The sequence below is a fragment of the Somniosus microcephalus genome, chromosome 30 (assembly GCF_052327205.1).
Source record: "Somniosus microcephalus isolate GS21.2 chromosome 30, FLI_Smic_1.0, whole genome shotgun sequence".
Lineage (NCBI taxonomy): Eukaryota > Metazoa > Chordata > Chondrichthyes > Squaliformes > Somniosidae > Somniosus > Somniosus microcephalus.
This window is the reverse complement of record NC_141016.1, coordinates 31974232-32001462: the sequence shown is the minus strand read 5'-3', so window position 1 is coordinate 32001462 and position 27231 is coordinate 31974232. Positions and strand designations below refer to the sequence as shown.

Below are 27231 nucleotides of genomic sequence, written 5' to 3'. Positions count from 1 at the left end.
AGGAGCGTGTTTAAGGATGAAAGAGAGATGGAGAGGTTTAGGCTGGGATTTCCAGAGTTGAGGGCCTAGGCAACAGAATGCACGGCCACCAATGGTTGAGCGATTGTAATCAGGGATTCTCAAGAGGGAAGAATTAGAGGAGCGCAGATATCTCGGGGTTTGTGGGGCTGGAGGAGATTACAGAGATAGGGAGGGACGAGGTCATGGAGGGATTTGAAAACAAGGATGAGAATTATGAAATCGAAGCGTTGCTTAAAGGGGAGCCAATTGAGGCCATATGATAAAGTGCAATGAACTGGTGACTCGCCAGGTTATGAAGCGAACTGAGATCAAGTGTTAATTCAGCGGTAAGATTTGAGCCTCACCTCTTCTTTTTGACATTCTCTGTATTACCGCCATCAGTGCGATCAGCTCACAGATTAGAAGAACTCCGAGGGTTATGCAGACGGCAACAGGGATCGAGGTGGTTTTACCTCCCTGTTCTAATCACAAGATTAAAGAGAGATTTAACACAGACACAGTCCGCCTTGTATTTTTTTAAAAGTTCCAGTCAATTTGAAACCGCTCACATTATCTTCAGAAATGAACAAAACCAAGAAAATATCAATAACACCAATAAAAATTATACGAACGCTAAAATTAATACTAGTAATAGTACTAATAATTGTAGGTACCTGCAGGTGTGGGCGGAGAAGCCGCAGGAGGCAAATCGAGCCCTGTGGAATATATTGTACAAACATTTCATCAATTTCAAATATTAGGATTTTACATAAAAAATATTAACATTGTTCTTAATTTCCGAAATCCATGAGGCATGTTACCGGAACAAACCACACTGGCATCTTCCTTGTGATCACAGTCATGTTGACCTGGCAGTGAGGAACGACAGTCGGACAAAAAGGATTCACTTCCGGTGCACTTCACCTCATCCAGCCAGATAAGACCGGCACCCTGGGCAATTGCAGCCCCTCCTGCGGCCAGTAGAGCGGGGCCGCAACCCAGCTGTCTGCAGACAACATTGGCATCGGCCATATCCCAGGAGTTATCACACACCGTGCCCCAGCTGTTATTAGACAATATCTCCACTCTCCCGGAGCAGTTGCTGTTGCCTTCAACCAGGCGCAACGGTTGTCCCGAGTCTATCAAAGAGAATCAGTTACTGTTATTTATTTAGTGCAAGCCTGGAATACAAGTCAGATAGTTGGTATAATGAAGAGGAGGAAGCACCTGGTGAATGTCCATGTTTAGAACCAGATTCCCGAAAGCAGACACTTGAACTGTGGGATCTCTCCGGCACTTTTGTTCCTGTTGAGAAGGGAAATATGCTGACTGTATTGGAAATCTATTTTAGAAATGACACCCACACACTGACAGTTTCCTTGTGTTACCTGAACAAACAACACCTGCATCCTCCCAGTGATGACAGTTGTGTTCCCCCCACGGGTCTGTCTGACACTGCCAAAGGAAGGACTCATGTGATTTACACTCCATCTCATCGAGCCAAATCGGTCCGGATCCCGGTCTGAATAACCGAGTGTTATACTCAATAGATGTGAGGGGGCCGCACTGTAACTGTTTACAGATCACTTTTGCATCATGTCGATCCAGTTGGTCCGAGCACACTGTTCCCCAGGTCCCATTGTAGAACACTTCCACTCTTCCCTCACAGCGATGCTTTCCATTCACCAGCCGCATCTCTTTGTGCTCTGTCAACGAAAGAAGAAATATCCAGGTGGTTCGATTGATAACTCGCTGTGTGTTCACACTGCACAACTTATGTTGCACCGGTTGTGCTCACTGGGTAATTATTTCAGAAATGTAATGGAAATACATTTACATTCCGAATATATAAGAAAGAAAAGTTAGCACGGATTTCAAAACGAAAGCTCATGCTTGACCAACGCTATTCAATTATTTGAAAAAGTTACAGAAATTGTAGACAAGGTTAAAGCAGTAGGTGTAAGATCCGTGTATTTTGAAAAGGCCTTCGATAAGGTAGCACATTGTAGAATCATGACTAAGGCCAGAGCATGTGGAGTCAGTGGAGAAGTAGCAGGATGGATAGCTAGCTGGATACTAAACAGAAAACAGAGTAGGGGTTAATGGTCGTTTCTCCGACTGGTGGAAGGTGGGAAGTGTTCTTCCACAGGGACCGGTGTTGGGGTCACTGTTACTCATCATTTACATAAACGATTTGAATTGGGTATGGGAAGTAGGATTTCAAAATTTACGAGTGTCTTCAAATTGGGGGGTATGGTTATTACTGAGGAAGACTGCGACAAAATACAAGAAGACATTAATAAACGGGCAGAATAGGCGTGTTATTAGCAAATTAATTTTAATATAGGTAAGCGTGAGGTGTTGTGTTTTGGTAGGAGGAATACGGAGGCCACATGCTCCTTGGAAAATAAGAGTCTAACTGGGATAGAGGAGCAAAGGAATCGTGGGATACAGATTCACTAATCACTAAAAGTGGCGGAGACCAAAGCTAATGATCATAAATATAAGATAGTCATCAATAAATCCAATATGGAATTCAGGAGAATCTTCTTTACCCAGAGAGTGGCCAGAATTGGGGACTTCGACCGCCTGGAATAGTTGAGGCGAATGGCATAAATGCCTTTCAGTTGAAGCTAGATAAGTACACGAGGGAGAAAGAAATATAAGATATACAGATAGGGTTAGATGAAGTAGGGTGGGAAGATAATAGCAAAATACTGCGGATGCTGGAAATCTGAAATAACAACAGAAAATGCTGGAAAAACTCAGCAGGCCAGGCAGCATCCGTGGAGAGAGAAACCCCAGACCTGAAACGTAAACCCTGTCTCTCTCTCCACGGATGCTGCCTGGCCTGGTGAGTATTTCTAACATTTTCTGCTGTTATTAGGGTGGGAAGATGCTCGTCTGCAGCATGAACACCACACAGACCAGCTGGGCCGAATGGCCTGTTTCTGTGCTGTAATTTTGTGCAATTCCATGTAATATCTCCCGTCTGCAGCATCACGAATAAGACTGCAGAAAATGAGGAGGTTGAAAATGCCCTTACCTGAACACATCATCCTCACATCTTCTTTATGAGCACAGTCGTGTTTACCCCACGGTGCTGAGGGACATTCCCAGAGAAACGATTCGTTGCCAGAACAGTTCATTTCATCCAACCAAACTGGGCCTGGTCCTGGTCCACAATCAGCAGGAAGATCCATGTCAACCGCATTCCCGCAACCCAGCTGTTTGCAAACCACGTCAGCGTCGGCCAGGTCCCAGGAATCATCACAAACTGAGCCCCAGGTCCCATTGTAATAAACCTCCACCCGCCCAGCACATGGGCTTCCACCGTCGGACAGCCTTAACTGCACGTTATCTGTTGAAGAACAATACAGGAGGATTATACTTCCAATACACATGAACTTCATCACTTAATCTAACCCAATGTATCTTTTCCAGTGAAAACATTCTGTCCTTTTAATGCATCTATGACAGCTAAATGAAACGATACAGCAGAACATCTGTCTCACCTCACATATTACATAGAATGCACAGCACAGAAATGTTTCAGATATTCCTCTTACACAAGGCTGCTGGGATTTATTGTCTCCAGTTCCCCCATTTTGCTTCGAATGCTGCGCACATTGTTGCTCAGGCAATTGAATGCGTTATTAATCGTTCCACTTCCTCTATTTTAACAAACATTTTATACTCATGTTCCATAACTGTATATGTTTCCTGCCCGTTTATGTAACACACGTTTGTTTTACCTTGTATTATATTTACTCCGATCTCCTATTTCCTTTAACTTCAGGCTGATGTTCATTTCACCAGAATCCCCCACGTCTGACGAGTTTAAAGTCTTATCCACAAACCTGTTTATTACTTTGGCTGCGTCCTGCATAATGCAACGTAAACAAATACAACCCCAGAACATCTGTCTTCCAGTATACAGTATCTAAGTGTAGACAGATGTTCTGGGGCTGCACTGATGTAAGTTCCACTATGCAGTGTGTAAGTGTACTTACATCAATAAAACCCCACAACATTAGCCTGGACTAACATACTGCAAAATGGAACTTACAGCATTTCAGCCTCAGAGCGTCTGTCTACATTCACATGTTGTATGATGTCACTTAAACCAGTACAGGCCAAAACATCTGTCGACATTTATACACAGTATAATGAAACTTACTCCAGTACAACTCCAGCACAAATGTCCACACTGATATTATGCACAATGTAACTGATTTGCAACCACGGATTCCCTCCCTAAACATCTCAGCCACTCCACCTTTTAGCCGGCCTCCTGAAATCTACCCTCTGACCAAGCTTTTAGTCGCCCTTTCTTCTTGTTGGGCTCTGTTTCAGTTTCCTCTCTGATTGCGCTCCTTTGAAACGCCTTGCGACGTTTGTCTTTGTTAAAGGCGCAAAACAATGCAAGTTATTGTTGTTGTTGTTTCACTGTTCAGCCGGTGTCCTCTCGCTTTGCTGTCACCCCCTGAGTTAAATAACTGGTGTAGGGTCACCGAGGAACAAATGACCAATATTACCACTTTTCTCAGCAGATAAGATATTCCCATTTATGGTTCTGTAAAATTGAACCATTTGTTCACCTGAGCACAGGACCCCCACGCCGATGCTGTCATTGAGAGATGGATTCAATGTGAATGAGCTGCAGTTGCGGAGCTGAGGCTCGTTTCCTTCACACTGGACATCATTCACCCACACGGGCCCTTCACTCTCTCCGTACTTTGAAGAGTTATAAGCGGCTATCGCAGAGCCGCAGCCCAGCTGTCTGCAGACCACGTTGGCATCATTGAGGTCCCAGAGGTTGTCTCGCACTCTCCCCCAGCTGCCGTTGTAGTAAATCTCCACTCGCCCGTCACAGCGGCTTCCCCCATTAGTCAGTCTCGGCGGCCAACCTTCATCTACAAAAAGAAACACATTGACAGCTACGGTTAAACTGAGCCAAAATATCCCATAATTTACTAACTCTCACCCAGACCGTTATTATTAATTTTTAATGATCACATTTGTATAATAATCACCCACAAGGCTTGGAGGCCGATCCTCTCCGCCATTATCTTTTCTCTGTGAATTGATTTTAGAGAGATGCCGAGCAGCTTCCGGAGGCTAATCTGGGGAAATGTGATAAAAACTAACTGAGGGCGTGCGGCCCAGGTCGGCTATTGATATGAGCTGTGATCAAAGGCAGGAGCACGGGCTTAAAATAGCTTCTGGCTGCTAACAGTTCAGCTGATGTGATCCATTGTGGACCCTGTTTGCGCCCAAATTTTCCACCATATTCCGCCCAACAAAATGGTGTGGCTGAAGCTCGCTTTTCCTTTGCAGCCCTTCCGGGTGGCGCGGCCTCAATTGAAGCAAAGCGCCGAACACCGGACGGCCCAAAGCTCTTCACAGCCACTGAAGTACTTCAGATTTGTAGTAACTGCGACAGCGGCGAGACAGGCCGGAGCGGCTGAAGGGCCTCCTCCTGTCCACAAGTTGCGATGTTTTAAGTGTGAAACGCGAGAGCTGATTTGCGCTCAGTAAGTTCCCACAAACAGCAATGAGATAACGGACCAGATAATCTGTTGCAAGGTGGTGCTTGTTGAGGGATAAATGTGTTCCAGGACACTGGGATAACGGTGATGTACGAAAAGTTCGTGAAATAATCAGAGATACAGTGCAGTTTATGGATATTAAAACTCATCTCGCACTATTTATCTCGTTTAAATTAACAGCATTTTCTGTTAAAATACAGCTGATCTCTGCGGAGAATTCTATGTTGATTCAAATTTGAGCCGGTAACATTGATATCGGTTGCAATACTGGTGCAGTATTTCCATGCTATAGCAGTGGTCCCGGGGGATTTTTCCTTTTTACAGAGATTTTCACCGTAACACGAGATATGTTTGTATTAAACGTGCACTTGATTATAACCCTTTGATTCATTGCTAATTTACTTCAGACCAATCGACCGACACACACACCTCAGACTCGCTTAGTGTCAGAGGAAGAAGGTGATCTTGATCAGTAAAGCGAGTGAATCAGTGACTTACAGAAATAGAGCCCCTGGTGTGAGACTCTGCTCGACAGGAGAACAGTTGCTGTATTTCAGTTCAATACACTGAGTGGACTCACCCGAGCAGATGACACTGGCGTCATTTCCATGTGAGCAGCTAAACTGATCCCAGGATGAAACCGGACAATCCCACAAGCGGGACTCGTTCCCCCGGCACCTGTAGTTTTCCTTCCATACTGGGCCGGTTCCCTCCCCAAAGTGAGCTGCTCCCGGGGTTGCGGTGATTGCCCCGCACTGAAGGTGCTCACAGACCACGCTGGCGTCTTCCAAATCAAAGTAAACATCACAAACCGTCCCCCACTGCTCTCCGTGTAGCACTTCCACCCGGCCGGAGCACCTGTTCTCCCCACCAACCAAGCGGGGTCCATGGTTCCCTGTTTTGGTAACAAATACAGATTCAAATAGATTGGAAATCACATTTACTATATATACGGGGCAAAATAGAAAACAGGGAAAGCTTATCCACCTTTATCGCACATCTGTAATTTATCAATTAATTATTTCTTTGTAACAATCACAGTTACTGCAGGACCCCGTTATGAAGTTGTCTGATAACTCAAAGTTGATAGCTCTTCCTGAAAAAACTAACGGAATGTTGGTCGTTTTCTCAAGGGGCTTGGAATATAAAAGGGAGGAAGTGATGTTTCAGTTGTACCGAGTCTTGGTCAGACCCAATCTGGGGCACTGCTCTCAGTTTGTGCACCGCATTTCAGGAAAGCTATATTGGCCTTGGAGGCCTTGGAGGTGGTGCAGCGCAGATTCAGCAGAATAACAACAGTGATTAAAGTGGGTGTTAATGTGATGGATGGGCAGGCAATCAAGTGGATGGCTTTCATCTGGATAGTTTTGAAATTCTTGAGTATTGTTGCAGCTGCACCCAACTAGAGAGTATTCCATCAACTCCTGACCTGAGCCTTGTCGGTGGTGGAGAGGCTTTGGGGAGTCAGAAGGTGGGCCACTCGCTGCAGAATACCCAGCATCTGACCTGCTGTATTAGTCACGGCATTTATAGGCTGGTCATGCAGGGTTTCTAGCGAATGGCCACACCGAGGATATTGATGGTGGTTAGATCGGCGATGGTAATGCCAATTAATGTCAGCAGAGGTTGTTAGGCTTTGTCATGGTACAGATGGACATTGCCTGACACATGTGTGGCACGAATGTTACTTGCGACCTATCAGCCTAAGTCTGGATGATGTCCACATCTTGGTGCAAGTGGGCATGACTTGTTTCATTATCTAAAGAATTGAGAATGGAGCTGAACACTATGCAATCATCAGCAAACAGCACCACTTCTGAGGTTATGTATGAGGGAGGACAATTACGAAGCAGCTGACGATAGTTGGGCCAAAGACTGAAATATGGATGAAACTTATCACAAATGGTTGGTGGAAATCTTGAATTTCTCCACCTGCTGCCCAAAGGAAAGAAACATAGAAACATAGAAGAGAGGAGCAGGAGTAGGCCATTCGGCCCCTCGAGCCTGCTCCGCCATTCAAAGCGATCATGGGTGATCATCCAAACTCAGTACCCTGTCCCTGCCTTCTCCCTTTAGCCTTAAGAAATATATCTAACTCCTTCTTGAATATTTTTAATGAATTGGCCTCAACTGCCTTCTGTGGTAGAGAATTCCACAGGTTCACCACTCTCTGGGTGAAGAAATTCCTCACCATCTCTGTCCTAAATGGCTTACCCTTTATCTTTATACTTTGACCCCTGCTTCTGGACTCACCCGCCATCGGGAACATCCTTCCTGCATCTAGTCTGTCTAGTCCTGTTAGAATTTTATAAGCTTCAATGAGATCCCCTCTCATTCTTCTAAACTCCAGTGAGTATAAGACCAATCGACTCAATCTCTCCTCATACGTCATTCCTGCCATCCCAGGTATCAGTCTGGTGAATCTTCGCTGCACTCCCTCCAAGGCAAGAACAGCCTTCCTCAGATAAGGCGACCAAAACTGCACACAATACTCAAGGTGTGATCTCAGCAAAGACCTGTACAGCTGCAGCAAGGCATCCTTGTTCCTGTACTCGAATCCTCTCGCTACAACGGCCAAAAAACCATTTGCCTTATTAACCGACTGCTGGACCTGTATGCTTACCATCAGCGACTGCTGCACAAGAACATCCAGGCCTAGTTGCACTTCCCCTTCTCCCAATCTATTGCCGTTCAGATAATTATCTGCCTTCCTGCTTTTGACACCAAAGTGGATAACCTCACATTTATCCATACATCTGCCAATCACCCAAACTGTCTAAATCATACTGGAGTTCCTCGATATCCTCCTCACAGTACACACGCCCACCCAGCTTTGTGTCGTCTGCAAACTTGGAGATATTACATCTAGTTCCTTCTTCTAGATCATTAATATACATTGTGAATAGCTGGGATCCTAGCATTGATCCCTGCGGCAACCCACTAGTCATTGCCTGCCATTCAGAAAAAGAGCTGTATGTTCCAAATCTTTGCTTCCTTTCTGCCAACCAGTTCTCTATCCAAGTCAGTACCTTGCTCCCAATCCCATGTGCTTTAACTTCACATGCTAATCTCTTATGCGGGACCTTATCGAAAGCCTTCTGAAAGTCCAAATAAACCACATCCACTGGTTCTCCCTTAGCTATTCTGCCACTTACACCCTCAAAAATTCCAGTAGATTAGTCAAGCATGTTTTACCTTTTGTAAATCCATGTTGACTTTGTCAGATCCTGTCACTGTTTTCCAAGTGCTATTACATCTTTTATAATGGACTCTAGCATTTTCCCCACTACCTATGTCAGGCATACTGGTGTATAATTCCCCGTTTTCTCTCTAGCACCTTTTTTGAATAGTGGGGTAACATTAGCTACCCTCCAATCGATGCGAACTATACCTGAATCTATAGAATTTTGGAAGATGATCAGCAATGCATCTACTCTTTCTAGGGCCACTTCCTTAAGTATCCTAGGATGTAGATTATCAGGCCATGGGGATTTATCGGCCTTCAATCCCATCAGTTTCCTTAACACCATTTCCCTACAAATACTGATTTCATTCAGTTCCTCCCGCTAATTAGACCCTATGCTCCCAGACATCTCTGGGAGGTTATTTGTGTCCTCCTTTGTGAAGACAGAACCAAAGTATTTATTTAATTGGTCGCCCATTTCTTTGTTCCCCATTATAATTTCCCTTGATTATGACTGCGAGGGACCTATGCTTGACTTCACCAATATATTTCTCTTCACATATCTATAGAAGCTTTTACAGTCAGTGTTTATATTCCCTGCAAGCTTACTCGCATTCTCTATTTCCCCCCTCTTAAGTAATCCCTGTGTCCTCCTTTGCTGAATCCTAAATTGCTCCCAAACTCAGGTTTGCTGCTTTTTCTGGCCAATTTATATGTCCTCTCCTTGGATCTTAAGCTACACCAATTTCCCTTGTTGGGCACGACTGAGTCACCTTTTTTGTTCTATTTTTATGCTAAACACGGAAGAATAAATTCTATACTTCATCCATGCGATCTTTTAATGTTTGCCATTGTATATCCACCGTCAACCCGTTAAGTAACATTCTCCAATCCATCCTACCCAGCTCGTGCCTGATTCCATTGCAGTTTCCTTTATTTAAATTATGGACCCTAGTCTCTGAGTCAAATACGTCACTCTCCATCTTAATGATGAATACCCTAATATTATGAACGCTCCGCCCCAAGGGGCCTCGCACAACAAGATTGCTAATTAATCCTTTCTCATTACAAAATACCCAGTCTAAGATGGCCTGATCCCTAGTTGGTTCCTTGACATATTGGTGCAGGAAACCATCCCGTATACACTCCAGGAATTCCTCCTCCACAGTATTTTTACTAATTTGGTTAGCCCAATTTCTATGTAGATTAAAGTCACCCATGATAACTGTTGTGACCTTATTGCACGCATCTCTAATTTCCCGTTTAATGCCATCTCCAACCTCGGCCTTACTGTTTGGGGGACTGCATAAAAGTCCACTAACTTTTTCTGCCCTTTGGTATTGCTCAGCTCTAACCATACAGATTCCACATCTTCAGAGCTAATATCCTCTTTTATTGTGTTAATCTCCTCTTTAACTAGCAATGCTACCCAACCTCATTTTCCTTTTTGCCTCCCTTTCCTGAATATTGATTACACCTGGATGTTGAGTTGCCAGCCTTTGTCACCCTGGAGCCATGTTTCCGTAATCCCAATCATAACATATTCTTCTACATCTATTTGCGCAGCTAATTCATCCACCTTATTATGAATGCTCCTCACAATAATAAACAAAGACTTCAGGCTTCTTTTATTAACACTCTTAGACCTTTTAGAACTATTATGTACTGTGGGCATATTTGATTTAAACACTTGGCCTCTTTGCCTCCGACTTTTGCTTTTCTCCTTTCTGTTTTAATGCTGTGTTCAATCGAAAATTTCAACACTGTGATAGATTTTTGTCAGTTAAGGGTATCAAGGAATATGGTTCAAAGGCAGATAAATAGACTTGAGGTACTTATCAGTCATGATCTAATTGAATGACCGAACAGAATAGAACTACTAACTCCCCTACTTCTGTTCATATGGATTTGTTTCCCATCATATCAGCTGTGGGGATTAAAGTGCTTAGATGCTATAATATAACTGCACAATCTTTTCCCTCTGGCCTGCTTGTACTGCGGGAGTACAGCCGCACCCTGATACCCGGCTGTTAAGTAAGTGTGACTCTGGACAGGGTGGGTCGAAAGTCTATTGCCGCGTGGGGCAATTAATGGGGCCTGGTGTTCACTTCAAAGTATCTAAATAGGTCAATGCATGTTTATGAAGTCAATGTCCGACTTTTGGGGACAATGGTCAATTATATAGGTCAGTGAACAGTTAATGAGATAAGTGATCAGTGTCGTGTTAATACGATTGACGCTAATTAAAGTGACTGCACCACTAAGAAGTTCAGTGCGGGACTCCTAAGTCAGTGTACCATTAACGTTGATGGCTGGTGACATCATTGCGCCGATAATCAAATGATTGTCGGGCTAATGACCGCAATGCAGGCGCCATCACACAGGAGCATCAGCAATGGAAATGGTGCCCGGGGTTGAGGACAGTGCCGGTTTAATGACGTCAGCTGATGGGTAATTTGTTAATGAGTAAAAGTACATTGAAAGATGTGCACGGTCAATGATGTCAGCGTGTTATTAGTGAAGATAACCCATAGTGAATGAGGGGGTGTCCTATTAATGAACCTACCGTGATGGTCTATGATGTGTGCACAAGATTAATGAGGCAGTGCGCGACCAATGAGTTGTTAGGCACCGATTGCTACATCAACTGTGTAAGAGAAAAATACATTCGGTGCAGGCGGTAAATAAACTAGCAACAAATCTGCTTACTTCAGAAGAAACCTTTAAGATTATAAACATTCTATTGAAAACTAAGTGTGGATACTTTGACGTGTTAGTCCAAACCTATAAAAATTATAGTTAGCTGTAAGGACTCGATTATATCTGATATTTTTGAGAGAAACAGAGGAATGTCACCTTCCTCATTTTTCCCAATATTAAGGATGAACTTGTCTGTTGTTCAGTAAGTCTTTACTCACCGGAACAGATAATACTGGCATCGTTCCTGCGGGTGCACTCGTGGTGATTTACTGGAGAAACAGGGCAGTCCATCAGCCTTGTTTCATTGCCTGTACATTCAAAGACATCGCTCCGCAGTTGTCCAGTGCCCTCTCCAAAATAAGCCCCTCTTGGCACGGACACCGCGACTCCACACTGAAGCTGAGCACAGACGACATTGGCATCATTCAAATCCCAGTGAAGGTCACACACTGTTCCCCAGGTTTCGCCGTACTGGACCTCAAGTCTGCCTGTGCATGGGGAGTCTCCGGAAACTAGTCTAGGAATTCTGTGATCTGAAAATTCATAATAATCACAGTAATCACGATAATCACAATACAAATATTTACAAATAAATACACAGCTGATTTATCACTGATCTGACACTATTGCTTCTCAGATTGGTTCCATTCTGTTCCAGTGCCGATGATACTGTTTTTCCTCTAACGCTATTGGTTATATTGTGTCTTTCTGGCTTTTTATAATATTGCTTTATTTGTTGGTACCTTACCCAGTGGCGAACACTGTGATGTTACAAACACGCACTGTATCAGCAGAGAGAATGCGGCAAAGTCTCTATAGAGGGAGAAGAATAAATCGAAGTCAAGCAATCTCTGTCCTCCCTGCACCCACTTTGGGTTCACTCCGCGGCCGGCCGCATCCATGTTCTCCTCCAGAAAGCAGAGGCCGAGATGAGCCGGCAGAGGGCGCCCCCGCTTTCACCCTGTAACTGAAGGATACCGAGGGGAGAATTTCCCGACCACCCCGTCTCCCTCCAGGCACACCCTGCCTTTACACAACACATGATGCATCCGTTTCATGATGACAGTTGGAGCCGGTGCAACTCATTAACCCAGAATGCCCCTAAAGATGACTTTTCACATCTGTCTTTTCAATTATTCTATTTTCCTCAATCAATCTACACCGGAGTCCAGACCAATCGTCCATCGTTCTCTTTGAGAAGAATATCCGGACAGCAGTCCTTAGTCTGTCTTTCTCACCCTTCAGTGTTTCACACCTTATTCTATTGATACGTTCAAATTAAAGTTTGTTCTCAGATTCACAATTTCGCTCCATTTCCTGCCTCCAGCATCTCACTTCCCGCTAGAAGGCCCATTATTCAGCACAGCGGCTTGTAGAGATCCGAATCCAGTTTTGGCTCCACACCACTACAAGGGTTTAATTGTCCCCCTGTACCTGGTTCCCGGAACTATACATGGTGCACAATGTGGGGCCTGGACAGAGCTCTGTCTAGTTTAACTCTGACCTCTTGTACCTCCTGACTGGAACTATACACAGAGCACAAGGCGTGACTGGATGGAGCTCTCTTCGGTGAAATCCCGACACAATGATTTGTCCTGCACTCCTTTGCTTACACAGTTGAGCATTCGGTTTGTTTGCTGATTGCTGTTGTTCGCTGATTAGACATTTGAGGATCAAGGCCAAGAAATACGCTCGATCAAGAACAGATAGATCTGTAAATTTCTAAATGGTGAAAAGGTAGAAACAGTGAAGGTCTAAAGAAATTGAGGGGTACATGTACACAGATCACTAAACTGCAGTGGTCAGTTACAAAAACATAAAAAAGGCTAATGGAATGTTAGCCTTTATATCTAGAGGGCTAGAATGTAAACGGTAGGAGGTTTTCCTACAGCTATGCAACGCCCTGGTTAGACCACAGCTGGGGTTCTGGGTACAGTTCTGGGCACCGCACCACAGAACGAAGATATTGGCCTTGGAAGGAGTGCCACGCAAATTCACCAGAACACTGCCAGTGCTCCAAGGGTTAAATTATGAGGACAGATGGCATGAACTAGGTTTGTATTTCCTGAAGTTTAGAAGTTTAAGGGAATGCTTAAATTGTGTTTATCGAATTTTGAAAGGAGCTGGTAGGACAGATAGATCGAATCATCTTCCACTGGCGGGGAGTCTAGGACCAGTGGACAGAACCTTAAAATCAGTGCCAGGCCATTCCACAGAGAAGTTCGGGAATCATCCTTCACATTAAGGTTGGCAGACGTGTGGAAATCTTTCCCAAAAAAAGCAGTAGATGCAAGCTCAATTAATAATATTGAATCTGAGACCAATATATTTTTGCAATGCAAGTTTCTGATGAGACATGAAGCAAGGCTGGTAGATGGTGTCCGGATAATCCACGACCTAATTGGATGGCGGGAGAGGCTCGAGGGGCTGAATGGACTAATTCTGCTCCTATGGTTCGTCTCCTCAACTCCCCTCTCCTCCCCCAGTGTGATCTTATTCACAAAGATGATCAGTTTGGACCAGATTTTTGCAAGTGTATTAGTGGGTGCTCTCCACTAAATATCTTCATCGCCCCCACTTCTTATCCATTCCCAGACTTCCCTTAAATTGCCACTCCTTAAAATATACGTCAGATTATACATCTGGCGGATGATGCTGGGTAACATCCCACTGGCATCGCAGTTTCAATAAATGAAAGAGACCCGTCCAGACTAGTTGGATATAATTTCTCTACAATGCAAGGAACAAACATCCGGCACAATTTCTGATTTCTCCCATTGACAGAAACTACATGAGAACACGTCCGAAAACAACGGGAGTCACCATATAGGGACCGATCTCTCACATCAGATTCAACATTTTACAGTGACATTCCCATAGCCACTTATTTATTTAATCAAACACTTCCGCAAAAGTCCTCACAAGACGACGATTAAAGTGACCATGATTGATGAGAAACACGGGCCGGAGTGCAGATTTCCAGCCATGTTCTCTCTCTCTTCCCCACTCCCCCCTACCCACAGTTGCTTTTTAACTGAGACAGCGAATGCTGATGTGAAGGGAGCCACAGTGATTCCAATCCTTCCTCACTGACCTCCGGCACTAACAACGAGTAACCATTCAGCACATGCCCCGAATTACCCGGAATGATTTCGGGCAATGCAAATCCACACTCAGTATAGCTCTCAGTAAACAGGATATCTTAATCCCGGACAACCCTTATATTACTGGATCCAGACAGCTCCCTTTGAGAACTGGGACCCAGAGCGCTCCCTTTGAAAACCGGGACCCAGACCGCTCCCTTTGGAAACCGGGACCCAGACCGCTCCCTTTGAAAACCTGGACCCACATGAGTATGTTCCATGTACCTGGTGGGTGGTGTCCACACGTGTGATGATGGTATCTGTGTTGATGATCTGGCATGTCTTGCAGAGGTTGCTGTGGCAGGGTTGTGTGGTGTCGTGGTCGCTGTTCTCCTGAAAGCTGGGTAGTTTCCTGCGAACGATGGTCTTTTTGAGGTTAGACGGCTGTTTGAAGGCGAGTAGTGGAGGCGTGGGGCTGGCCTTAGTGAGGTGTTTGTCATCATCGATGACATGTTGAAGGCTGCGAAGAACATGGCATAGTTTCTCCGCTCCGGGGAAGTACTGGACGATGAAGGGTACTCTGCTGGTTGTGTCCCGTGTTTATCTTCTGAGGAGGTCTATGCGATTTTCCGCTGTGGCCCGTCAGAACTGTCGATCGATGAGTCGAGTTTCATACTCCGTTCTTACGAGGTCATATTTCAGCATCTGTAGGTGCCCATCGCGTTCCTTCAGCGACCACGACACCCACACAACCCTGCCACAGCAACCCCTGCAAGACATGCCAGATCATCAACACAGGTACCATCATCACACGTGAGGACACCACCCACCAGGTACATGGTACATACTCATGTGACTCGGCTAACGTTGTCTATCTCATACGTTGCAGGAAAGGATGCCCCAGAGCATGGTACATCGGCGAGACCATGCAGACACTGCAACAACGGATGAACGGACACTGCGCAACAATCGCCAGTCAGGAGTGTTCCCTCCCAGTTGGGAAACACTTCAGCAGTCAAGGACATTCAGCCTCCGAACTTCGGGTAAGCATTCTCCAAGCCGGCCTTCGAGACACACGACAACGCAAAATCATTGAACAGAAACTGATAGCCAAGTTCCGCACTCATGAGGACGGCCTCAACCGGGATGTTGGGTTCATGTCACGCTACATGTAACACCACCTGACGTAGGGTCACCCAGTCGAGTCGTCGTTGGCTTGTTCTCTCTACACAGATGCGGCTGGACCTGCTGTGATTTCCAGCAAAAAAAATGTTCTTTTGTCTGTTTTTTGTTTTTCATACAGACCCCAGCATCTGCAACATTTGACCCCTTGTGATCCCACCTCATTGTTCTTTGATGTAATGTTTACCTGACTAACCTGTTTGGACACCATTCACACGTTAATTGCTGTGATTATCTCTCTGCTGAGGTGTGATAAATGGCAGTTAGAAATATTACCTGTAATCATGTGGCATTATTCTCTGACTATATAAGCTGTGTCTTTATGCATCTCTCCAATTCACCTGACGAAGGAGCAGCGCTCCGAAAGATGTGATTTCAATAAACTGTTGGACTATAACCTGGTGTTGTGTGACTTCTTACATTTGTCCACAAAACAGGAAACAGGGAGTAATCGTTAAAAGGTAATTACTCAGATTGGTAATAGGTCGGAAATGTTGAGCCACAGTGATTGGTCCTGGGACGACTGTTGTTTACAATTTACATAAATGATCTGGACTCAGGAAATGGAAACAACATTTCAAAATTTGCGGATGAAATCTAGTTGGCGCAATAGTTAATACTGAGGAAGACTGCGATAAACAACACAAGATGGCATTAATATGATTGCAGAATGAGAGGGTCCTTTTTCTTGGAAAGTAAGAGCCTAATTTGGGTAGTGTAGCAATGGGATCTAGAGGTACAGATACACAAATCATTAAAAGTAGCGACGCAAGTTAATAAAGCCATAGAACATGCAAACAAAGCCCTGGGGTTTATTTCTAGAGGGACAGAACTGAAAAGGAGAGGAGTTATGTTCGACTTGTATAGAACCTTGAGTAGACCATATTTAGATTACTGCGCACAGTTCGGATTTCCATTTCATAAAATGGATAAAGAGGCACTGAGAAAATAAAGATTTACAACGTTGATACTGGAACTGACAGGCAATAGGTATCAGGAAAGATTGAACAAGCTAGAATAGAGTCGGCTGAGGGGGTGAATAAATAGTGGCATTTAAGAATATGACAATATTTGATAGGGTAAAATAGAGAACTTGTGGGCTGAGCAAAACTAGGAGCCATAAATATAAGCACGTCACAAATGAACCACTCTCTGGGTAAATTTGTTCCCCCTGAATTCCCTATTGCAGAGAGTTGCCTGAGATTCTGTACTTTTTATCTTCTCAATATTTATCAGAACTCGAAATGAATGGGAATGTTTAGGCAACTGTGGGATCTTACTCTGTAGTTCCTCCCGTGCTGCCCACAGTAACCGCGGACCCATTGCCCAGGCTCCCCGAGGCGGAGAAACCTCCCTCCCCAGTCCCAGATTCACAGTCTGTGGAAAATATCAGATCGCACAACAAGCGATGAGCGCAGGCGCAGAGCCGGGCTCACGGCGCATGCCCGGTAGCGGCTGTTGGGTTGAGAATGGAGAGTTGGATTGAGATTGTGACATTTCCAGCGGGTCAGCTCATTCACTGCGGCTTTGTAGCAAATCTGAATGGAAACTTGTTCTGTTTGCATTGCAAATGTGCCGAGTGTCAGCTATTTACTGCTCCCGGTGGGGGTGTTTATTGTATATAATCATAGTAATATTATTATAACACAAACAGTAATCGTAATATTAATAATATAACATTAAAAGTAACCGGGGAATACTGGAATTATAATCTCTCGCTTTCCGGGGACGGACACCCGCTGATTATTTTACTTCCGCTTTATTCAGGAAACAATCAGAGGCGGCGGGAGATGAGAGACAGAAGATACATTTTTACCTGCGCAGATGACGCCGGCATCATCAACGTGTAACCCGCGATAGTGATCCCATCGAACTGAATCACACTCCCGCAGAGCGGCCTCGGTCCCGCCGCACTGAACACTTGACGTCACAATGGGCCCGGACCCTTCACCAAAGTGAGCCCCGCCCGGTGCTGACAGCGCGGCCCCGCAGCCCAGCTCCCGGCACACAACAGCGGCATCCGGCACGTCCCAGAGATAATCAATCACAGTCCCCCACTGTCCCCTGTAGTGAATCTCCAGTCTCCCAGCGCACGGACTGCCCCCATTCACCAGTCTCAGCTTCACCGTCTCTGTAATATATCAGAAATAACATCAAGCGGTTAGAGTGATTGAAAACCACAGTCTGCAGGCGCACGGACCGCCCCATTCACCAGGCAAGAGGGACCTTGTGAGGAATCAGTGGGAACAGCCGACAGTGCCCAGACCCCGAATTAAACCGGGAATAAATATTAAACATGGCAAAGGAAGAGGGAAATATTAATAAACGGTGTAAACGAGCAGGGCACCGTGAGTCAGCGGGAAGTTCCCAGCACCAGAGCGGCTCCCACGGGGCCGGGGTAGCGATTGGCTCAGAATATATTCCAGCCTCCAGAGGTCGGCAGATGGGCGTGGCTGCAATGGTCAGCTATCCATCATGATCAGTACCAATTGGCCGAACGTCGTCAGAGCTCAGCCCCAGTCAGGATTCGAAGAAATTCCCCGCAATAACCGGAGAAAATAGAGGAAGACGCGGGGCTGAATTGTCATGTGATCCAAATGTCAGCACTGACTGGTGAGGTGGAATGTGAGAGCTGCTGTGGGACCGGCAGCAGTGTCAGAGGAGCCGGTCCTTCAAACTCTGCCCTTCAGGGACCCCGTTTATTGTCGCTCTGCATGAAGGCAGCAGCCGATTCTCAGCTGGAATTAAAGATCTTTAGTAACAGTCCGTGGGAAACACTCTTCCCGTCCGAGGGACACACGAGGAGCGGGTTAATCGGTGATCAAAAAGGCCCTGAGATTGTCACCCAGCCTTAATTTTCAATGGGATGGATCAGAACAGAGAGATACCAGATAACGTGAAAATAAAAGGCGTTTACCTGATGGGTCAGCTTGACTGTTCCCGGGTCTGCCTGAAATGAGACATTGTGAATTAGAGTTCACTGGGGCAAGAAATTAATAAAACTGTCAGAAAGAAAAGTCACAAATACAAAGAACTGCGGGGTAAGAATTCCCGTCACTTTGCGAAAGAACTGATAAGGGATTTGTAATTTCATCTGTTCTTCATTCCTTATAATACCGCAAATACAATCTATGCAGCAAGCTGACATTTGTAAAGTGCTTACAGTTTATCGAGAATGATTTTCACACAAACACAGACTGACACCTGGGTGCACTCTCTCCTTGTGGTGCCGGTGCTCGGGCCCTATTTATTACCAGTGTGTAGGTGCCCAGAGAAGGCGGTGGTGATGGAGCTGCTCCTTGTAGAATCCTAGAATGACACAGCACAGATGGAGGACATTCGGCCCATCGTGCCTGTGCTGGCTCTTGGATAGAGCGATCCAATCAGTCCTAGTACCGTGCCCTTTCCCCGTAGCCCTGAAATTAGTGGTGACGGTGCTCTGACCATTCTTTACCCGTGTGCAGTTGCCCTGAGCAGGCGGTGGTGATAGGCCCGCTCTTTTCACAGCTGCAATACTCTTCTTCCTCTTCTTAGGCAGTCCCTCGGAACCGAGGATGACTTGCTTCCGCACTAAAAACGAGTCCTCAGGTGACAGATGTGTCCAACGAGGGACCTACTTTCTCTGTCCCAGGTGGTGCAGACGGTCGTTGAAGGGGCGGGCGGGTGGTGTGCTTGGGTTGATGTGCCCTCCTTCTGCTGTTTGTGCTTGGCTTCTGCTTGCTGCTGGCAAAGAGACTCGAGGGGTTCGACGCTTTCACGGATGCTTCTGCTCCACTTTGTGCAGCCTTGGGCCAGGTGATCTCAAGTGTCGCTGTGGATGTTGCACATTTTCAAGGAGGCTTTAAGAGTTTCCTTGAAGCGTTTCCTCTGCCCACCTGGGGCTCTCCTTCCGTCTTGGAGCACCGAGCAGACCGCTTGCTTTGGGAGTCTCGTATTGGGCATTCGGACGTTGTGGCCCGTCCATCGGAGCTGTTTGAGCATGGATAAAGCTTCGATGCGGAGGATGTTGGCCTGAGCGAGAACACTGACGTTGGTGCACATATCCTGCCAATGGATTTGCAGGATTTTCTGGAGACAGCAGTGGTGTTACCTCTCCGGTGCTTTGAGGTGCCTGCTGTACATGGCCTATGCCTCTGAAGCATACAGGAGGGCGGGTATCTCTACTGCTCTGTCGACCTTGAGCTTGGTGCTGGGTTTGAGGCCTTGAGCTACAAACACTTTCTTCCTCAGGTGAGCTAAGGCTGCACTGGCACACTGGCGGTGTTGGACTTTGTCAACGACGTCTGCCTTGTTGACAGTAGGCTCCCGAGTTATGGAAAGTGGTCCACGTTGTCCAAGGCGTCGTCATGTATTTTGATAATCGGTGAGCATTACTGTGTGGCGGGGGCAGGTTGTTAGAGGAACTTTGTCTTACGAATGTTTAGTGTAAGGCCAATGCTCTTGAACGCTTCAGTGAAGGTGTTGACTATGTTTTGGAGTTCAACCTCCGAGTGTGCGCAGATGCAAGCATCGTCTGCATACTGTAATTCGATGACAGAGGCTGGGACGACCTTGGATCTGGACTGGAAGTGACGGAGTTTGAACAGTGTCCGGTTTGCTATAAATTAGCTCCACTCCAGCGGGGAGCTTACTGAGGGTGAGATGGGGCATTGCAGCTAGGATGATTGAGAAGAGCGTTGATACAATGACACAGCCTTGCTTGACCCGATGCATACGTGGTGGATCCGTTGGTCAGGGTCTCGGCTTGCAAGTCATCATGAAGCAGCCGGAGGATGGTGACAAACCTTTGAGGGCAGCCGAATTTGAGGGCGCTCTCACAGTGATATTTGGTAGTGAAGTATAGGATTTCCGTCCAAAGTTCATGATGGAACATAAATATAATTGAAATTAAATTATAGATTATCTTATTGTGTGATGAATTTCAGTGTCTTTTATTTTAAACCAATGTTTTCCACGTGGAAATTACAAAGTTTCCGTAAAGTTGCAATAGGATGTTTCTGCTTCTCATTTTACCTCTAAATTCCACAAACAAAACAAAATGAACCGTTTGTCAGGCGGGTTCACGCCTCCTATCTCCGTGCTGGCTTTTAGTCATTATGTTCCTGCTGAGCGAATTCTCTTGTAAACTGTCCTCACCGATTGGTCCATCATTTTAGCCATTAATGATGTTCGGATAATGGACCTCTCGTTTACTGGATAAGCTTTGCTTCTTTTTAAAATGCAGCCAATATGTTGACCTGCTCCCAATCCCCTGATGATATTGAGTCCCAAAGATCTCCAGGTCTCTTTCTATTCCGAATGTTACATATTTGAGAGTGCGTGTTGACCTGCTCCCAAACCCCCTGATGATATTGTGTCCCACAGATCTCCAGGTCTCTTTCTATTCCGAATGTTACATATTAGAGAGTGCGTGTTGACCTGCTCCCCATCCCCCTGATGACATTGTGTCCTACAGATCTCCAGGTCTCTTTCTATTCCCTCGGTTATATATTACAGACAAGGTGACACCGATTCCTGTCCTCAGCAGCGATTGTCAAGATTTCTTGAATGAGTGCAGTTTCCAAACAGAATCTCTGTGGTCTCGTTCTGGTCCGGGTTCTGTAATGTTGACAGAGCGTTACAAGCTTCCACTCCAGGAGAGCCTCAGCAGTCCTTACCAACACACTTCTGTCCTGCAAATTCATATTTTATTGTTATCCATTGACAGACTAGTGGGAATAATCTTTCAGTTTTTACTCAAAAACGTTAAAAACTCAACGCTTCTTTTAGAATTGCTGATTTTGAGATTAGAAAATAGAGTCAATAGAGAGTGTTTATATGAAAATTCTTCTCATGTCAGATTATCAGGAATATCAAGAATCATAATAATTATTTTATAATAAACTATTTCAAGTCCGACCTGATCAACTTTCACAATTAAATGAGCTCCTGCTATTTTTAGGAAGCAAATGAATTGAAAATCTTTAATTGTATGTTAAAACCTTCAGTAAAACACCAGAGGGAGCTCACACCAAACAATCCCGACTCTGAGCGTTAATAGCACAAAGAGTAATTTCAAACAAAATATCTCCATAGCCCTTAACTAGTGTCTGGATAAAAGTTACAATGGTTAGAAAATCAACAAAGACGCATCGAATATTGACAAGAACAGGACAACGCGCTCTGATCGCTATCTGCCGTAGTTAAATATACAAACAAATTCAGGGTTTGTTACACAAAGCTACCATAGCATGGCACATGTGGAAGGAGATGGAGAAACAATCCCGCTATCTCATTAAATACTACATGACACGATATAAAACTATTGTACAATTGGAGGGATATTAAGAAACAAGGCCCTATAACTCATTAAACAAGACATGGCACAATATATAAAGTATGGGACACGTGGTAGCAGATTGAGAAACATGTCCCGTTATCTCATTAAACACTACATGATTCTGCAGAAAAATTATGGACCATTTGGAAAGAGACTGAGAAACATTAATTATTATTTGACATTGTTCATCCAAATGTATGAAGTAGAAAGCTTAATTTAATATAAAAAGCTCATTGTTTTGATGATACTAACTAAACAAAAATACTCATACAGCAAATCCCGGGGAGATTTAGGATCTTTCAATAGCATCATTTTTGACGAGTGTACTTGATAAGTACACTTATGATTACCAACTGAAGCAATATAGGTTTCACCTCTAGTTAATATTTAACTTCACAATATTTATATTCCTTGTCCAGCACTCCAAAGATGAACTAATTATTTAAAAAAAATTAGGTCAATTCTCTGCATCACTTGGTGTCAGACATCACTTCCACAGAGAAATATCTGTGACAGAAATGTGTGTGTGGTTTCAGTCGGCAGCAGCTGCAGCTTTGACTGGTGTTCTACACTTCGTGAGTTCATTACACCCCAGACTCTGATACACTCTATTCTAACAGTGACCGCGCTCTACTTCCAATAGGCTCGGTTTGAAACCCCGTCTGGAATATCAACTCCAGTCTGCTCTGTCCGTAGGAGAGCTGTAGGGAACAAAATACAACAAACTGGCGCGGAATTTGTGCTGGATTTCGGTTTCAAAACTAAATTTGGCACAAATCTCCTCTGAAAATTAAAGTAAGTCTTAATCAGAATCAATATATAATACACATGTTTACTGACACCGACAGAATTGAACAATTGTTTACAATTGGAAGTTGATGAAACATTAAAATCAAACAAACAACCCAAAATAAGTATTAAGTTAAAATTATACAATTAAAGAAACCTTTTCTACATTCACTTCATATGATCCCAATGCATGACGCATTGGAATCAAATGTGCCCATTTTCTGTAAATTGAATTTGATCAGCACGCGATTTGTGAAAATGATTCCGGGAGTGATGTACATATCATGTGTTTTCTCCGTTCTATGATTTGCAGACAATGTTCTTTAAATCTACAAAACAGGATTTTAGTATCCAATCAGTTTTATAACATCAAATAGAATGAATCACGGTAACACATTTCGTTAAACGGACAACATATCTGATAACAGTGCGAGAAGGTTTACCTGTCAGTAAACCAGACTTTGTTAATGATGGAGATTAATAAATATAACCAAACACATTCTGGAAACAGAGAGAAACTGAATGAAGTAATCGACCGACAAACTCAGCAAAAAGTATCGAGTAGTTAGAAGGAGATTGAGAAACAAGTCCCGAAATCTTATTAAACACTACATGACATTGTATAAAAACATGGGGCATGTTGAAGGAGACTGAGAAACGTTAATTATTACGTTATACATTTAATATAAATGTATGAAATAGAATGATTAATTTCAGAAAGAAGTTCATAATTTTCAAGATCATCACTGAGTAAAAAACAATACGCACAATCCCGGAGAGTTTGGAAATTTCAGTAACAGTTTTATTTGGAGAGTGAACTTAACAATGATTATACTGTTAATTAAAGCAAATTGAAACAGTATTTGTTCCATGTCTAGTTAGTATTTAAAAATATTAAATTCATTCTCCAAAGTTCTAATACTGAATAAACGATTGAAAATAGTTCAGTTCACTGAACACGGTACTTCTGGTGAGAATTACCTGTGACAGAAATTTGTGTGTGGATTCAGTCGGCAGTAGGTGCAGCTTTGACTGGTGTTCTACACTCAGTGAGTTCACTTACACCCCAGGCTCCGATACACTCTATTCTAACAGTGAATGCGCTCTACTTTTAGCAGGCTCGGTTTAACGAATCCGATTAGAATTTCAGCTCCAGTCTGCTCTGTGTGTGCAGGAGCCGTGGGGGACAAAAAATAACAAAACTGCTGCGGTAGTGTCTTAGATTTCGGTTTAAAAGCTAAATTTCACTCAAGGCTCACCGGGGAATTTAAAATAAGTGCTATTCAGATGTAAAATATTCTTACATCTGAATAGAATGCCATCGACAGAAATGGGTAAAGTTTCCCTATTTGTAGTTGATGGAATTTAAAATGAAACAATCAACCGAAAATATGTTTTAAATGAGAATTCTTAAAATTGCATAAAGCATTTCAATATTCATTTCATGCGGTCCCAATAAATGAAAAATTTGAATAAAATATGTCCATTTTCTTCAGATTGAATTTGATCAGCAGGGGATTTGTGAAAATGATTCAGGGGGTGAGATACATTTCATGATGTTTTTCTCGGTTCTATGATTTGCAGAAAATGTTCTTTAAATTATCTACAAAACAGAATTTTAGTATCCAATCACTTTTATAAAATAAAATAAATTTAACCACGGAAATGTATTTCGTTAAACTCACAAGTTATCTGATAACAGTGCGATAATGTTTCCCTGTCAGTAAACCAGCATTTGTTATTGATAGAGATTAATAAATATAACCAAACACACACTGGAAACAGAGGGAAACTGAACGGAGTCACCGACAAAAAACCTCAGCAAAAAATAGCGAGCACGAGGAAGGAGATTGAGAAACAAATCCCGAACTCTCGTTAAACCCTACACGACACTGTTTAACAAGCATGGAGCAGGTGGAGGGAGATTGTGAAACAAGTTCCAATATCTCATTAAATTCTACATGATTCTGTATGAAAAGTATGGGGCATGTGGACTGGGACTGAGAAAGCTTCATTATTACATCAGCCTGTACATATAAATGTATTAGATACAAAAAAATAGTTTAATATTAAAAGTTCATAATTTTGAAGATACTCTAACTAAATAACAACACTCACACAGCAAATTCTCCAAATATTTAGGAAATGTTACAAACATCAATATTTGGAGAATATATGTAATTATAATTGTACAAATGGTTGAGGCTAATTGATACACTATTAGTTCCACCACTAGTAAATATTTTATTGTACATTATGTATAAACCTTATCCAACATTCTAATGCTGAATAACGTTTTTTAAATAGTTCAGTTCACTCTATCACACCGGGTCAGACAGAACTTCTAGTGAGAAATATTGTGACAGAAATGTGTGTGTGGTTTCAGTCGGCAGTAGGTGCAGCTTTGACTGGTGTTCTCCACTCAGTGAGTTCACTTACACCCCAGACTCCGACACAGTCTATTCTAACAGTGACTGCGCTCTACTTCCAACAGGCTCGGTTTAAATAATCCGATTAGAATTTCAACTCCAGTCTCCTCTGTCTGCAGAAGAGCCGCAGGGGACAAAAGAAAAATAAACTGCCGCGGTATTTGTGACCGATTTCGGATTTAAATCTAAGTTTGACACAAATCTCTACTGGGAATTTAAAATAAGTGTTAATCAGATGAACAATATTTTAAGCGTGCTGATTGTCACCGACAGAAATTGAGAATTGATTCCCTATTTGAAGTTGATGGAACTTAAAGTCAAACAAACAGCCCAAAATATGTATTAAATGAAACTTCTACAAATTAAATAACAATTGCAATATTCACTTCATACGGTCCCAATGAAGGACAAATTTGAATAAAATATGCCAGTTTTCTGTAAATGGACCGAGGCTCCGATACAGTCTAATCTATCAGTGAACGCGCTCTACTTCTACCAGGCTCAGTTTAAATAATCTGATTAGATTTTCAACTCCAGTCTGCTCTGTCTGTACAAGAGCCGCAGGTGGAAGATGATTGAGAAACCAGCCCCGATATCTCATTAAGCTCTTCATGAAACGATTAAAATTCAGGAAAACAACATTTACTTTCCACATCATCTCAAATAGTTCAGTAATCATTATATTAATGAGGCACATATTATAATAATAATAATAATCAACGATGACTCACAGTTGAGAAGCTGCAGTAAAAAGAGGGTCAGGAAGGACAGCAGCATCGTCCCCGGAGCCGGTTACAGTGACGGGACCTGAACATTAACCGAATGTTGTTCGCAGATACCGAGCGGGCCCTCCAGCACCTTCCGACACCCCGACTGAACTGGAACCTAATTTGTGGATAACTGTTTCTACAGAAACCAATGTTTCTTTCAAAATAACCAATAGATTTTGAAAGGTGTTAACCGTGAATTGCAGCCTGGTAATGTACGCCAATGAGAAGGAACCTGCCCATTAATAGATGTGAAGAGGCCAGGTGCCAGGTTCCACCCACTGCCGTTGAGCTGCGTGAGTCTGATAAACGAAATGAGTCACCGACCCTGCATCAGGATCACAGACTCATGCAGAATATAAGGAGGCCTTTCGGCCCGTTACGGCTGTGCTGGTTCTTCGGAAGAGCTGTTCAATTTAGTTCCACATCCCCAGCATTTTGCCTATAACCCTACAATCCTTTCTAAAGTGTGGTGTGCAGAATTGTATCCAATAATCCAGCTGAGGCATAACCAGAGATTTGTAAAGTTTTAGCATCATTGCCTCGTTTTTTATATTCAATGCCCCTATTTAAAAAGCCCAGTATCCAACACGCTTTCTTAACCAGCCTCTCAACTTACTCAGTCACCTTCAAAGATTTGTCAATATGCACCCCAGTTCCCTCTGTTCTTGCACCACCTCAAAATAGTACATTTAGATTGTACTGTCTCTCCATATTATTCCTCTCAAAGTGCAACATTCATACTTAGCCACGTTAAATTGCATTTTCCTTGCATCTGCCCCTTTCACAATATGTCTATGTCTTCCTGAATTATGCTACTATAATGCTCACTATTTAATACGTTGCTAAATGTTATAACGCCCGCAATATTCGAAAGTGTATTCCCTGTACCCAATCCAGGTCATTTATAGATTGCAAGAAAAGCAATGGTCCTAATGCCGACTCCTGGGAGATCCCACTTCATAATTCACTCCAGACAGATAAACATCCATTCATCAATACTCTCTGCCTCCTATTCCATAGCCAATGTACTACGAAAGTTACCACCGTCCCTTCAATATCATGAGCGTCTATTTTCGCAATTAATCTTCTGTGCGGTACTTTATTAAATGGCTTTTGAAAGTCCATAGGTACAACATGTACTGCAGTACCTTCATCAACCATCTCTGTTACTTCACCAAAGAACTCAATCAGGTTAGTCAGAAACGAAGTACCTTTAGCTAATA

At 43.6% G+C, this 27231-nt stretch overlaps 1 protein-coding gene across 1 annotated transcript in view; it reads right to left on the bottom strand.

Annotated features, from left to right (window-relative positions):
• The window catches only part of LOC147098099 (scavenger receptor cysteine-rich domain-containing protein DMBT1-like), a 111793-nt gene extending 85778 nt beyond the window's left edge, over positions 1-26015 (bottom strand). The window contains exons 1-12 of the mRNA XM_085970821.1: positions 25970-26015; positions 18619-18651; positions 17518-17832; positions 11655-11969; positions 6133-6447; positions 4602-4916; positions 3047-3361; positions 1389-1706; positions 1228-1305; positions 822-1139; positions 675-716; positions 366-482 (exon numbers count right to left, since the gene is read on the bottom strand). Of these exons, the coding sequence (XP_085826947.1) occupies positions 366-482; positions 675-716; positions 822-1139; positions 1228-1305; positions 1389-1706; positions 3047-3361; positions 4602-4916; positions 6133-6447; positions 11655-11969; positions 17518-17832; positions 18619-18651; positions 25970-26015 (2527 nt within the window). The remainder of the gene's footprint in view (positions 1-365; positions 483-674; positions 717-821; positions 1140-1227; positions 1306-1388; positions 1707-3046; positions 3362-4601; positions 4917-6132; positions 6448-11654; positions 11970-17517; positions 17833-18618; positions 18652-25969) is intronic.
• Between the last annotated feature and the right edge of the window lie 1216 nt (positions 26016-27231).